Source organism: Ceratosolen solmsi, unplaced genomic scaffold (genome assembly GCF_000503995.2).
Source record: "Ceratosolen solmsi marchali unplaced genomic scaffold, CerSol_1.0 scaffold10, whole genome shotgun sequence".
NCBI classification, from domain to species: domain Eukaryota; kingdom Metazoa; phylum Arthropoda; class Insecta; order Hymenoptera; family Agaonidae; genus Ceratosolen; species Ceratosolen solmsi.
Window position 1 is genome coordinate 18,705,282 of NW_011948412.1, and position 15,993 is coordinate 18,721,274.

At 22.5% G+C, this 15,993-nt stretch overlaps 2 protein-coding genes across 2 annotated transcripts; both read left to right on the forward strand.

The window, feature by feature from the left end:
- Window positions 1–1,681: 1,681 nt before the first annotated feature.
- On the forward strand, window positions 1,682–5,771 carry LOC105365692 (uncharacterized). Its single transcript, XM_011503921.1, has 5 exons — window positions 1,682–1,783; window positions 2,270–2,359; window positions 2,464–2,624; window positions 3,736–3,887; window positions 5,746–5,771. Exons 1-5 carry the CDS (start codon window positions 1,682–1,684, stop codon window positions 5,769–5,771), a joined length of 531 nt encoding a protein of 176 aa, XP_011502223.1.
- A 3,000-nt stretch (window positions 5,772–8,771) lies between these two features.
- LOC105361576 (protein BZZ1-like) lies at window positions 8,772–9,442 on the forward strand. The gene is made up of 4 exons (XM_011498808.1): window positions 8,772–8,849; window positions 8,919–9,025; window positions 9,189–9,278; window positions 9,358–9,442. The coding sequence occupies exons 2-4, from the start codon at window positions 8,941–8,943 to the stop codon at window positions 9,426–9,428; spliced, it is 246 nt and encodes an 81-aa protein (XP_011497110.1). The 5' UTR covers window positions 8,772–8,849; window positions 8,919–8,940; the 3' UTR covers window positions 9,429–9,442.
- Window positions 9,443–15,993: the final 6,551 nt, after the last annotated feature.

Consider the following 15,993-nt stretch of genomic DNA (forward strand, 5'->3'; position numbering starts at 1 on the left):
CCAAGTTTATTCGTAAATATTTCATGTACTTCACTGATTTACTTATTAAAATGAAAATAACGTTATAGAGTTGAAAGAATTTGTTTCTTTATAGAGTTGTAAAAAATTAATAGAAAAAATATTTCGTGTGAAGTATAAATAAATCAAATGAGATGCAAAGTATACAATTTACATTAAAATAGTTATTATGTAATTTAATTAAATTTCGATCAATATATATGTAAATATATATTGTATTAATGTTATTTTTACTTGTACAGGAATTAACTAAAAAGAGAAAATTTAATGATATAGATGAATTTTACAGGTTTTTAACAAGTATACTTGGATTCTAATGGCATTAATGATATTGCTATCGACGACATTATTAGTACTAACGAAAAGTGAAAAGGTTAATATGGATTTTAATTCATTTTTCGAAGTTTTAACTAGCGTTTGGAGTATTTTTTGTCAACAAGGATTTTCAGGTAATCTTCATTTAATAAGCATTTAATAATTCCCTAAAAGAATTCTTTATAATTATACAATACTGTTATTATTTGAATGTAAATATTTAACAAAAATTAGATATTTGTGTTTAAGTTCTATTCTATGATATGAAATATCTTTTGTAAATAAAAATGGTTATACTTAGTTCAGTGATAAGTAAAGAATTTTTTTACTTTCATATACATCTTATATGATTCTGAAATGATAATAAAATATATATATACAGTCAAACGAATTTTTATTATTTTATTTTGTCACTATTTGATGAGTCCTTGATCAAAATGTCCATAGGAAGAATATAAAAAACTTGTTCTAATTTATATTTTGTAGTTCAGAATATGGATGTTTTTTGAGTAGTGTATTTATCCATTAAATGGATTAATAGATTTGATTTCTATTGCTTTGAAAGTTTGTAGTTTTTAATGAAATAGATCGTTTCTTTTCAATGTTCAAGAAATACAATATATCTATCAATAAATCTGTCAAATCTGATTTTACCTTTTTGTATGAACGTAAATTATCCAAACTATTATGTACATGTGCTTTTTTTAATACAGCTATAACAAAGTTATTATCTTTTGAAGTACTTATTTTATATAAATTATACTATTTTATATAAATATATTTTAATAATATATGCTTAATAAGTGATAATATTCATAGCAAATTATATATATTTACGTCACTACTAAAGAAAAATTAAAATAAAATATTTTTTGTACTTTTTTTCCATTAGATTAAAATTGAATGAAAAGATTTTTAGCTGACTAAAATTCCAACAATTTTAAGATATTTATAAAAATTTAATTTATTGTTCGATAGATATTTTTTTTATTTTTATAAAATGTTATGCAACATACGAAAATAAAAATAATAAAAGTTAGAATTTAAATTTTATAGATAGAGACTTAAAAACAATTGTTTATTAATTAGTTCTTTTATAATTGATATACTTAAATATTTTGTATGAATAGTCAATATAAATCTTATAATTTGTAGGTGTATTTATTTTATATAGTTATATAATTTTTAAGTGTCGAATTTTTCTGAAATTTATAAATAATATAATGTTCACTTTTAATCAGATACACCACCATTCAAAAAATCGACACAGATTCTGTATTTCACGTTAATGATATTATCTTTAATCCTTAATTCAATTTATTCGGCTTCAATAACCAGTTATTTAACTATGGTAAATATAGAGCTGCCATATAATTCATATGATGAGTTTATAAGAGACATCTCTTATAAAGTAGTCGTCATTCGGGGTACTAAAGAGCACGATGATATTGTAAGTTTATTTTTCTAACAGTATATATTAATCGCTTAAGCAGTAACTTGGATTTAAAAATTCAAGGAATTTTGTTTATTTTTATATTATTAAAATTATTTATATATATAATGTATCACGAGAATTTGTTACAATTAATTTAGAAATTTGTTTTACATTATGTAAATTTGTATTAGCTTTTAATTATGATAGATTAGATCAAAAAAGCATTTTAAGTTTTCGATAAGAAATTTAAATTAAAAGAGAATTCAATTAAAAGAATTTACAACTCCAAAAGAACTATTCATATAATAACGTATTCAAAATTCATTTCATCTATAAATAAAAGAACCATTTGATAATATATATTAATATTCGTGGAATTGCTCGTTTAAAGTTTTAAAGTTGTATTCCTAAAATTAAAATAATATATATAAGATATATTATTTGATACGAGTACTTTGATTGGCGTAATAAAAAATAGAAAATGAAATCTATAACAAACAGAACTCGGATGATCCCCTACTATTACCACTTAAAGATCAAATGGTGAACTACTGGAAATTACCTATTGGATTAATCGAGGCATTTAATGAGGTACGTATTAATGGTATAATTATTGTTCTTATTAGATTTACAATTGTTGTATTGAATTCATGAGATTCTTTGCATCAAATTAAATTTCTTTTTTGTTTATATAGGTATGCACTAATAATGTGGCATTTTATACATACGAGATTGATCTCAGAAGCTTGAAAATCTTAAGTCCCTGTCCCGTTGCAGGGTTGACTGTACCACGAATCACTCAAGTCTCGCTTGGTTTATCAAAATACAGCCCCTACACAAAAATGCTTAATTACTAGTGCGTAAGATGTGATTATCAAAATTGACAATTTACAAAACTATTCAAGAATAAAAAATAATATCGAGTTCATAAAATTTAAAACATAATTAGTAAAAACAATTTATGAAGTATGCTTTGACCACTTATGACTTGTACCGTAGTAATAGACAAGCCAAAACAGTGACAGTTTATGCGAAAAAACTTTGAAGAATTAAATAATTTATAATTACGAATAAATATCAATATTTTATTAGTGACATTCGTTCAAATTCAAGTTAACCGTGTAAGGTTGCATAAATTTTGTAATAAATGCATACTAACTCTATTAAAACTTTTTTATTATTTTGTTGATAAACAGTGTATTCCAAGTATCCTGTACTTGATATATCTAAAAATATTATAAACTGCAAGTTTTCTACATAATTTTTTCAAAATTTATACTTTATAAAGAAAATTAGAACTTTAGAAAAAAATTATACATTTTCTTTTAAGCGTTATAAAAAATACTCTTGAAATATTTATTATATTCCATAAATGTATAACTAATTTTCGATAAAAAATTATTATTAATAAAATAATAAATTTATAAATTTGGAAATTAATCATATAAAGTTATATCAATGCTTCTACTACAAATTTAGTAATGATTAAATCTTTATATAAATAGTATATAAATATAATTTATATACTAACTGTAAATATTTAACAAAGTAGATTTAATTTAAATAATATGTAATAATAATATGTTAAAAACAATATTTATATCCGAAACGAAATTTCTCTGATTACATATATTTATATACATATTAAGCGAATTAATTAAAATTATTATGCAAAAATAATTTTTTTGTACATAAACAATAAGAAATAAATATTTTATTATACACTAAATGAATCATATCGATTAAATATTAAATGATGTCTATAATTAACATAATATTCTTTTGAATTTTTGTTATTCAAGTTTGAGTTTTCATTAGATATTAAAGTTTATGAAATGACGATGGTTCTATTATAAAACAAATCGTACAATTTTTAGTAAATTTTAATATTTTTACTAATAATTATAATTTTTTGTTTCAACATCGATGAGACTTTATTAATAATAGTCTTTATTTGTTTTTTACAGCATTCTTAATCTACGAGATAAAGGAATAATCAATAGGCTTAAAGAATATATCTTCTTTCAATATGATCCAGAAATTAAATCCAAAGCGAATCAAATAAGTATTTTAGAAGTTATACCAATTTTATTTATTTGGGGACTGGGAATATTAATAAGTATTATCATTTTATTTATTGAAATTCTGTATTATCGACTACATAATTATTAAATATAATTAAATAAGTATTAAATAGAAATATTGTTACATGTATTCATTTTCTATGTATTACAAAATAATTCTTTAAAATTGAAATACGATTTAATCAACACTAATTTTAATTTAAAATAAAAAATCCTTTAAAAGCAGACATTATCATTATTAGTAAAGTTCAGTTCTGATAACCATATTTTTTAAATTAAAATACAATAAAATTTATTCATAAATCTAAAAATAAAAGGTTTTATCTTATCAAATATATACAAAAGTCATAAGTATATTAAAATACTTTTTTAATATTGTGATTAGAAACATAACTCACGGTTATGCGACTTTAATTAATGTTTTACTCTGATAATTGGAGAATATTAAATACAACCGAATATATGTTTAAAAATAAGTTACTGGTAAAGATAAAATAAATTATTTTTTCTGACCTAGAAATCATAAATGGAACTACTAATGGATTATAATTACAACATTGGAGTTGTAAATAATCTCTATATAATTTTCTCCTTTAATAATAATTTAATATCAACTTTCAATATGTACTTAGTTAGATAATTTATTTACTCGGTAATATTATTTATAGCAATATTAAAAATATATTATCAATCATACTGTTTGATCTATCGATTTTATTTACGTAATCTTAGGAAATAAATTATAGAAACTATCATTATTAAAATAATACACAATTATATTCATAGTATATGTTATATGTTATATAATTATTAAAGAAATATCTTTAAGGAATTTTTATTTTTTTAATATTAAATTGCAAGAACTTGCCATAAATTAAATTTTATACGTCACGTAGTGTGTGTATAAAACTTTAGTTTCTTCTAACTTAAATTACTTGAATTGAAATCTTGAATATGTATGAATATTTAAACTTTTTGATTCTGATCATAAAACGTATAAGAAAATTAAAAATTATTATAATTTTTTTAGTGGATACTGTTTGTTTAATTAATATTTCTCTAATATAAAATCCATTGAAAACGTATTTATGAAAAATAGTAATTATTAAAATAAATTTGTACATCAAATTAATAAATATATTCTATATTAATATTTTGGTTGTATAGAATAATATACATTTCAATTCCTGAGAAATTTCTGATAACATAAATTATAAAGTAAGGAAATTTAAAATACGGAATTATTCTAAAGTAATATTTGCTTGAAATATTTGTTCGAATTAAATGCATTTAAGCCAATAATTATGTATTTATTTTAATAATTTTGGAATATAGTTATGCATATCTACTTCATACGATAAAAGATTAAAGGTGTTACTGTAATTTTGCATCATTAATTCAATATTAATTAATACCATTAAATTGAAATAAGTAAAAATGAATTTTATACGTTAATCAACTGTTGTATTTAAAAAAAAACAGCCTAAAAGTCAATACGATCGAATGAATTTAATGAATTTAATGATTGAATGAAGTTTAAACGGATTTAATTAATTGTAAGACAAAAAGTAAAAAACAACGGGTTTAAAGTAAATTTTTAAGTTTTTGAATCGTTATACATTATTAATATACGTTTTTATATTAATTCGTCATAATAGATACAACATAAATTCATTACTTCATCACTATCGCTTAATAAATAGGTGAGTACTACTAGTCACTCAAAAAGATGAAATACAGAATAGCTACGATACAATATTTGTTATTTAAAAGAAGGAGTAAAAAACACAATATATAGCGAAATGAAAAAATAGGTATATTCATAAAAACTCTAAAAAATTGAATAATTTGAATTTTTATCCCATTTGAATACAAAATTGATTCATATTTCAGATGGCTTACCAAATCTTACATTATGATAAACATTCAAATATTAACGAACTCTTGGAGTAAATTCATTATAAATTTATTTTTAATACAAAAATGTGTTTTCATTACTAGCTATAGGACTTAGTACTCAATTATATGCATATAATATTATAATTACTATACTGTTTATTAATATAATTATCATAATTATTACTATTCTTTAAATATAACTTTACTTTTTTCGAAATGTGTCATCGAACTTATAATGTTAATTTAAAAATGTTTTCAAATAGTTTTAATTAGTTTTAATGTTTTTCTATTAAAAATTGTTTCCCATTATGTAGACTAAACATATTATAAGTGAAAAACAATTTATAAAAATCTATAATGATGCATACCATATTTAAATAGTACGCAGGTTTATATAAAATATTTGCCAAAAAAAAAAAAAAAACTTCATGTTTTAATCGCATATTATATTTAATCATAGTATGTTTATATTTTACATACATTCGAAAATCGTAAAAAAATACATCGTTTTGTTCAAACTATTTGTTCTACAAAATGGTACTGTTATACCAAATGTTAAAGTACACGGCAAATGCGGTTTCTTTCAATTTATTTACTATTTCCAAAGAAGCGAATTTCATTTTCTCATAACAGTTATTTCCAGAGCGTGGGCGTTAATCTTTATAATATCCTCGTAGATAATATTAACAATTAAAATGTATTTATCAGTGGCGTTATTATACTACAGCAATGGAACGCCGCGAAACATCAGAGCAATGTATATACATAAAAAATATACCAATCAGCATCAGAAATTGTCGTACACCACTGTAAATAAAAATAAAATACAATGTAATTCAAAGTACGCATGCGCAGAATAATTTACTACTTCTAACACAGTATTTTTCTAGGCCCATCCAAAGCAGCGTTTATCATGTCTTATAAACAGAAAAGTGCCAGCCTACATTAGGTATTGGTCGTCGTCGGTTAGTGATATTAAAAAATTGTGCACTTGAGTAATACATGCACGCACGGATATTTTGCGATTGTAAACTGGCATGTAATTTTCGGTCGATGAATCGCCCGAGCGCCTATACGTCGACTTTTCAGCAAGTAAAATACGCGTGTGCGCGAAGGGCAAAGCACCGAGATAAGTGTTACGAGCACAACAGGATTCTCCCCTTCTCCTGTATGGTTTGTACTTTTTGGCGGCCGACTTTGCACTCACTGCAGCACTGTTGCCGGCACACAGGACTATTTGTGACATTTTCCTACGGTTAGGTGGCATCGCGAGGGTGCTGATATTGGTAATGCCCAAGTAAAGTGGTTTTTTTTCCCGTAACCGATGTCCGTATCACCGTGCGCTTTTTCTCGTTTTTTCTCATTTACTCCGGAAAGAGCATTGCGACGTGTGCGCCGTGAATGATCGCGGAGCAAATATACGACGTGCAAAAAGTGAAAAATTATTTGCGTATGAAGGAGAAGAGAAAGAGGACTGGGGAAGGAAAATAATAAGCGTCTTTGCGCCTATGTTACACGCGTATATACGCGCTTTATATACATATCGCTAAGGTAGAAAGGTACGAGTATATGGTAACTTTTCTTTATCCAAAGATTACGGAAAGCAAAGATGAAAAATCCAAGATCCAAGAAAATGAGAGGTTAGCTCTCTTATAAGCTTTATTTCACTAATTCTTTTTCTTATAAATTTGCGATCTTTATTTTTGTATGTACATTAAAACTCATCTAACATTTCATTTGGATAAACTAAATATTCCAAGGGATTCTTTCCTACTTTGTAAAGAAAAATTATGATCATTATTATTTTATGTAAATTCTTTTTAATTTTTTATTGTTCAATGTTTTCTTTAGTTTGATAACATTCAAAATTTGAAAAAGAATAAAATTAAATATTTATTGTCATATTTCAAATCTGTATTACCTGTTTCATTTTGTTTCTCATTAGTTTTACTTATTCCATTTTGTTAAAAGATATAAATACAATTTTTTATTGCAGTTGTAATTGGAGTTAATTATCATGAAGTATAATAAAAAGAAATGTAGTAGATGAAATGATCATCGAAGAGACATTGAAAACATTTAAAAAGTGATGATCATGATTAATATATGGATGGACTTCGATTTATAATTTTGTTAGTAACAAACATATGGTGGAATACAATATTTTAAAGGAATTATTAATTACAATTAAGTTAATAATTTTTTTACCACAAAACAGTTATTTGATACGTAATTGATAAATAATTTTGTAACAGAATTTTTGGCAAACTATACAAATCTTGGTAGGTAACCACATCATATAAGCTTGTTATTGATAAATAATTTATTTAATTGTAGATTGTACATTATAATATATGTTAATTAAAAAACTATTATCATTAAGGTTTTGATGAAATTTTATAAAGTACGGTAATAATGTGTTTTATATATTATCAGTTTGATAGAATATATAAAATATATGAACACTTTTTTAAACACGTTTAATTTGTTATAGAAATGATTTTTTTTTATTTTATTTTTTAATTTTGTAATCACGATGGAATGACTGTGATTGAATATATTTTTCTTTTACTAATAAAATAAAGTAAATCTTTCAAATTTGTTATTTAAGAAGCTTTATTATTTTTTATTATCTTTCTTAGATTGTCTTTTTTATTTTATCAAGATCAAAATTTTTATTTGAATATTATATACTTTCGATAAAATATGTTTAATACTTCAAAATATTGTATTAAAATAAAATGATTATTTTCAGCATTACCGATAACTGACACGATTACACAAGAATATACACAGTGTTATAAATTTATATAATTGATAAAAGCAAGCTGATAATTATTAAGCTATCCAATGAAATTAAAAAGTATAATCCTTACAGAATTTTGCCAAACAGTTGATTGTATAGATATAGAAATGAAAATTCATTGGCGTACCGTAATTTTAAAATAGAAAGGCCTATAACATGCTTTATACAAAAATAATCGAATAATTTTTAAAAAATTCACTTTTATATAGAAATGCGCTAATTCATTAGAATTTTTTTTATTATAAGGAAGATAAAAAAGAAAAACGATAATTTAGAGCCATCTTTGTACCTGGTAAGTTTAAATCATACTTTTTAAAATTCTTTTAAAAAGAGCTTTAATAAGTTATTTTATATTTTCTAGAGGTACATCAGAGGAATTCCTAATGCTGAAAGGAAATCCATTATCGTATCGTGACTCTCATAAAGAAGATGAATCGTCATATGTAACTCTTAACACTGGACCGTTTGGTAAGAAAACTTAATATTTCAAATAATTATATACGCAATATATCCGTCATAAGTAAAATTTATGTTGTATTTGTTTTAACGTATTTGATTGATTAATTGATTTTTTTATTCTTGAAAAGTAAAAATTATTATTCTTTATTTACTTTTATATTTTCTATTTCAGCTTATGTGGTTCAGACAAACACAGAAGAATCTTCTAGGAATCACGTGCTTGAACACATATATTTTGTTAGTCCGGTATTGTGTGCTTATTGTGAGTAAATGTTATTTTAAAAAGAATATGCAATAATATTAAAAAATATCTATTATAAAAATGAAATTTAATTTTGTAGGTGAAGATTATATCTGGGGTACGGGTAAAGTGGGTGTTAAATGTAAAGGTAAGAACGATTTTATTTTATAATTGAAATATTATTAAAAAAATGAGTAGCAATTTTTCATTTTTATGATTAAATAACTGTTGTTTCTATTATAACGTCATATAAAATTCAAAGAATAGTTTACTTAATTTTCATACAATTGTAATTGTAAAATAAAAATGATTTAAAATCTACATTTGTTTCTAAATTGTATTCATTAATTGCTTATAAGAAATTTGCCAAATTATTCTAAAATTAGATTAACGAATAAATCAAAATTAATAATAATATACTAAATCATAGTTAAATATTCTAACGTAAACATAATGCAATTATGAATTGTAAAATAATTCTTTAAATGTAATGAATTTATGAAAATGAAGAAAAATTAAATTTGTTTTAAAAAAAAAATAATATTCAATAATTTTATAATTTAAAAAATGTTTACTCATCGTTAAAAAAATACGTTAAATGTTATATTAAATATAAATGTCTTGTTTCTTTTGAAACTCTAGCTATATGTTAATGACTAAAGCCAGTCTGTTTCATTTAAACAAAATTCTCATAAACCAAATCTTTTGATGGTTTACATATACGTATGCGTTTATCTAACGAATAGCGTCAACGACATCATCGTCTGCGAAGTTTCTACTTATAAAATTGAAAAGATAGAGTAATTTCAAAATTCAAGGTTAGAAGTGTGTTAGTAATGTAATAATTTTATTTTTAATTTTTTAAAAAAGTTCATGAACCACAAAAATTTCTTTCATATCTTAGAACGAAAAGTATGTTCAGTGAATCAATTATTTTAATTTATTTTAATATTAAATTAGAAGAATTCAAAATGATATAGTTTTAAAGAACAATATCTCATCTATCTATTGATTCATAAAGAAACATATCGCATATATGCATTACATGACAATAATTTGTTTTTTATTCCTATAATATATTCTTATGATATAATGAAAACTTTATGCATTGTATAAAAAAATATATTTAAATCATAACAATTAGAAAATTTATAAAACGACATAATTTATGCTCATAAAGCCCTTTGGAGTTTTTAAAGATTAAGAACAAATTTTTTCTGTAGAAAATCCAAATATATGAATAAAATTAATTTTTTATCTTCTTTAACATTGTTAAACAATAAATGTTATTATTAATGTTACCTTTTACATATAAAAGTATAATTTTTACATCATGACTTGAAAAATATAATTCAACATGTAATAGATTCTGTATCACTAATTATATAATTTCATATTTTAAAGATTAAAACTACAAAGAATTACATATTTTAAATTGTATTCCATTTAATTATTTCTATTACATTCAATTATAATAAATTGGTATTCGTTAAAGTAAATATTAATTAATAAATTTGTTTTAAGGATATAATAATTATAATGTATATATAAGTATAATGTAATTTAAATTGAAAGTATTATTGCTGATTGAGCATTCACAAAATTTTAGATTATTAAGATGTTAGGAAAAACGGAAAATTAATTTTTTTATTAATTATTGCACTGGCTTAATTTTCTTATAAAACAAAATATTAACAGTTTTGATGTGATCAAATAATGAAATTATTTTATTTTATTATTATTTTATTATTTATTTTATAATTTTTTAATTTTTATACAAATAAAGAATTTATCAATCAATTCTGAATTTGTTTCTTATGTATATCAGAATACATATTGTCAATTATTATTCTCATCACATGTTTGTAAATATTACTGACATTTTTTTTCAAATAATCCAAATATGAATAACATATCGTTCAATAATATTAGAAATACCTGAAGTTATAACTTGAATACGTAGATTATACATTGGTAACATTAATTAAATAAATATGTAACTTTGAGTATTACCTAAAAAAATTACATAAAATTTTTAATTAGCCCAGTCAAAACTGTTCAAAAGCCGTAAGTTTAAGTAGAAAAGCATGTTTTTTTCTCGAAAAGGGCGTTTGAAATTTCATTAATATTAATTCAAAAGAATTTTTCTACTGGAGAGATTGCAATTTTCTAAATTATTTAACTACAATATATAATAGGTTTTAAAGTATTGTTTAATTATAGTTACAAAATAAATTGTCAAAATGTATTAATTATCGGTGGATTTTTTTATTATATATAAAGTAACAATAAAAAAATTTATAGAAATACATATACATAAAAATATATGTAAATCTTAATATTTGTGAACAATGAATATATATCATGACTTAATGTTCTTATTTATGTATATCATGGATAAATAATCAATTATATGGTTGACTTTTCTCAGGATTTGAATTTCTCACATGTATATTTTACGTTACTGTAAAAGTTTACTTTATATTAATCATTCAAATTATAAATAAATCTGTTCATCTTAAATTGTTATTTAAAAAGTCACATAAAAAATTTACATAGTAAAATAATATTGCTTAGAGCATATTCGATGAATTTTGAAATTATAGCAGCTGAGTTATGCATGAATAAAATTTAATTGAATAGTATAAATAAAGAAAATATTTCAATGAATTTGCACATAGCTTAAATTTAATTAAATTCGCTTAATAAAATTGACCTGATAGTTCGGTCAAATATTTTACACTTTCTCCAATTCAATAATTCAATAATACAAAATAATTTTTGTTATACCGAAACATATCCATGATATTTAATTGCCGTTTTGATCGACTTTTATCGAATTTCGTGGAGTGTTCAAAATATTTTCAATATTAAATTTCACCAAGCGAGATTCTATAGCATTGGTTGTTTGTTTAACTGTGAGCAATTATAATGTACATGAAAAATAAATTTTGAGATGTTAGATATTAATGTGTTATATTATTATTATAATTATTAACATTTTTATTATATAATTTTATTAAACAATTTTATAATTTTATAAAACTATTATTAAAATATTATCAATATTTAAATTAATTAAAAAATAATTAATTTTCTTAGATTGTATCATAGTTCAGTTTAAATTTTAATAATAAATAATTTTAATTATTTGCTTAATTTTTTATAATAATTATGTGCCATTAATAGTGATTTGACAATCAATTTCGTTTTTGTAAAAATGTTTATTTTATTTTGTTTTTGAAAGAATAAGCAATGTAATTGTAAAATAAAAGTTGGAAACTCTAATAATTACAAGTTTTTTTATTATAAAATTAATGAAAGAAACAGAGATATAATTCAAATGGTTATTACTAAACAAAAGTTTTATAATTATCAAATACAAATATGATTGACGTTAGAAAAGTGTAACGCATTATTGGATCTTCAAATGTGTTATGTACTTAAAATAAAATTGCAAAAAATTTTATTAAAAGATGCAATATTATACTATTAAATTTATTAGTGATATACCTTTATATGCGTGTTTTATTAAATGAAAGTTTATTATTCATATATTATTTAAGTTTTATAAATCTATATCACTTTAAAATAAATCAAATTGAATTGAAATTTATAACAATATAAGTTTTCCTTTTTATTACTTATTCTAAATTAAATTGTTTTCTGTATGTAAAATTAAAAAGAAATAGATATATTCGCATACAACTTAAAATTCATTAACAGATGTTATAAAGAGATGTTATAATGTTTCTGATTTTCATAACTTTCAGCATTTGATTTTGTTAAAAAAATTTTGTTTTAAGATCGGTATGAATATATATATATATATATATATATCTAGTAATTTGAAATAAATGTTGCTCAAATTTTATGTCTAATAATTTCTGAGATGTTTTAATAATCAAAATAATAAATATTTTCAATAAATGCTTTAATATATATTAATATTAACGGAATTATAACCTAATACAGCACAAAATATTTATATTTATATTTAATTAAGGTAAAATTATATAAAAATATTTAAAATTCTCTGAATATCACGAAGTATTATTTAAGTTTAATTTAAATTTATTTTATATCAAAATAATTAAGTAATAATTTATTGTAATAATTTATGAATATTTGTAGTATTATTAATGTATTATATTGATCAATAATTTATAAAATTATTAATACATTTAATAAAATTTACCTATCATTATAATTTATATTGTAATATAATACTTATGTATGAAAAGTGACTTTCTTTCGGCTCTCGGATTTTGATAAAATTATGATAGTATGCTGCTATCCAATAATAGAACTAGTTACCCAATATTAATGCTCATAGATTATAGTTATAAAAGTACAAACTAGTTGGTACGTTATTTTTAGAATGCTCTATTAAAAGTCATGCAGACAGAATTTCATAGATTGATTGTTAATTAATGAAAATTTCTAATAATTGTTTTAAAAAAAAGGACTTTTTTGTTGGCTGAAATATATACATTTAAAATCGTATATAAATAATAAAACTGAAATTAAACAGTTTTTTCTTATTATTAGTAACTGTGTATTTATATTAAACAGCTTCATCGAATATCCATTTAATTTATTCATTTATTGATACTCACAATTTATAAACAGTTAAAAATAATTAATTATCTTTTTAGGACTATTGATCGTTATATTTTTCTATTTTTTTTATGTTTTTAATCATTTATATAAGACTGGCAATGCTTATTAAGGAATATAAATATTAAATATTGCGGCGCACGAGAAAGCAGTATAAATTAGTTCTCTTTATACAGAGTTTGAAAAGACTGTCCAGAGGTCCATTGAAATATTTCAAATAAATTTAGGGAATTTCAATTAAAAATTTAAATAATTAAAAAAAAATTAATAAATCTTTATATAGCAAATATTAATGAAGCTGTAAATTCTAATACACTGAGATCTGTTACTGTTCAAATATATAAATCTTCACGCTACTATTCATACAGAACGAGAAAAAAGATCGATTCTTTTAAATGGAAATTGACATTTGAAACTGAACTTTTTGAACGCTGAATATAAAAATAATTTTTTAATTCATTGATTTATCTATATTTCAAGGTATTATGATTTGCTTTTCTTCCTACGTCAAATGCATATTATAATTACCAGTTTTCATTTTTCAATTAAGAAATTATAAAGTATTATTCAATAATATTAAACATTTATTTTTATTGATACAAGTATTTAAATTGTATTTATTATTTATGTATTGAAAGATTTTTATATATATATTTTTAGTAACATTCGCAAGAAAAATACTGAATCGAATTCAAGAACAAAACATAATATAAACAATAATTTAAAATACAATTTAAAAAAATAATAATATTGCCTTTTAAGGTATTAAAATTTTTAATTAAAAATTTTAAAGTATTTTTTATTATTTTTTTAAAATTATGAAAAAATTATAAACTGTATTTTTTTATTATTATTAACTTTTGTTCGTGTTAAAAGGCCTAATAACTATCTGTTTAGGAAAATTACATTTGATACTTCCCATCAGAAAACTTTAAAATGAAATATGAAATGCATAATATAAAACAGTTATTAAAAAATTTATTAAAAATTGCAAGTTAAGGGAAATAGGTTATTTTAATGAATGACTATGATAAAAGATACAGTTGACATAAAAAAGATTTTAAGAGAATTATTCTTAATACATATTTTTATTTCTTGTATTATTTTATATCTGAATAATTATTATAACATAAAAGTAAATTTCAGTTTAATAAATGAGTGAACTTAAATCATATTGTAATAATATACTACAATAATTGCAGAAAATTTCATTAAGTATTTAATACTTTATAAATTAATTGCTTTTCTTATTATTTTTTTTTTTATAAATATTTATCATTTTATGCATTTCGTGATTACAACGATAAAAATTATTTGTCACAAAATTTTGGAAATAATGTAAAAAATATTAGATTCGCGTGAGAAGTTTATTTTCATATTTTGCCATTATTTTAATAACCATGGAATATTGTTAATTATGGAACATTATATTAAAAATCTGATTACTACCAAGTACTTTTCTAATTCATTTATAATGGACACTCTCGTATTTTATAGCAAGCGCTTCCTAAAAAACTTAGCTAATTATAATTTAATGTTTTTCGTTCGGGATGAGAATCAAGCTTGCCCATCCTTACACTTCCCTTCGGTCAATATAGATAAATAAATTTGTGTTTTAACCCAGGGGTGATTATCGTTACAATGGCTAAACAAGGCCAAATAAAAAAAAATGTCGAAAAATGCCGACCTAACTTGATCTTTGGACCACTCAGCATGCAGCAAATAAAATTCACCAATTCCTTCGTCGAGTACAGAGATGAGAAAGAGAGAGAGAGAGAGAGAGAGAGAGAGGAAGCAGCTCAGCCGGCATGTTATACCTTTCTCTGTCGTGCGCTCTTCACATATGGGTGTGCGCGCGCACACGTTAGTGGGGTTAAGTTTGCATGAGAAAAACCGGGTAACGACGCGAAGGCAGGAGAAGGGCGACCGCAGAACATCGGGTCAGGCGGGGAAGTGTAGTAGTTAGAGAGATTGGTAAGTAGTGCAGTCTAAGGGAATGAGAGGGAGTACGCACCGGCATGATTGAACAGCTATGAGATTCGCCGGTAAGCCGCGTTGCGCCGCCACCGTAGCATAGTAACACGCGCTCGAGCGAACGAGAGAGATCGATGCGAAT

Bases quoted from the DNA above. Each gene is read 5' to 3' on its own strand.
- LOC105365692 (XM_011503921.1), top strand. From the start codon at position 1,682: ATGGTAAATATAGAGCTGCCATATAATTCATATGATGAGTTTATAAGA. The intron at 2,360-2,463 runs GTACGTATTAAT...TTGTTTATATAG, and splicing joins TAATCGAGGCATTTAATGAG to GTATGCACTAATAATGTGGC. The intron at 2,625-3,735 runs GTGCGTAAGATG...TGTTTTTTACAG, and splicing joins ACAAAAATGCTTAATTACTA to CATTCTTAATCTACGAGATA.
- LOC105361576 (XM_011498808.1), top strand. From the start codon at position 8,941: ATGCTGAAAGGAAATCCATTATCGTATCGTGACTCTCATAAAGAAGAT. The intron at 9,026-9,188 runs GTAAGAAAACTT...TTTCTATTTCAG, and splicing joins TCTTAACACTGGACCGTTTG to CTTATGTGGTTCAGACAAAC. The intron at 9,279-9,357 runs GTGAGTAAATGT...TTAATTTTGTAG, and splicing joins TCCGGTATTGTGTGCTTATT to GTGAAGATTATATCTGGGGT.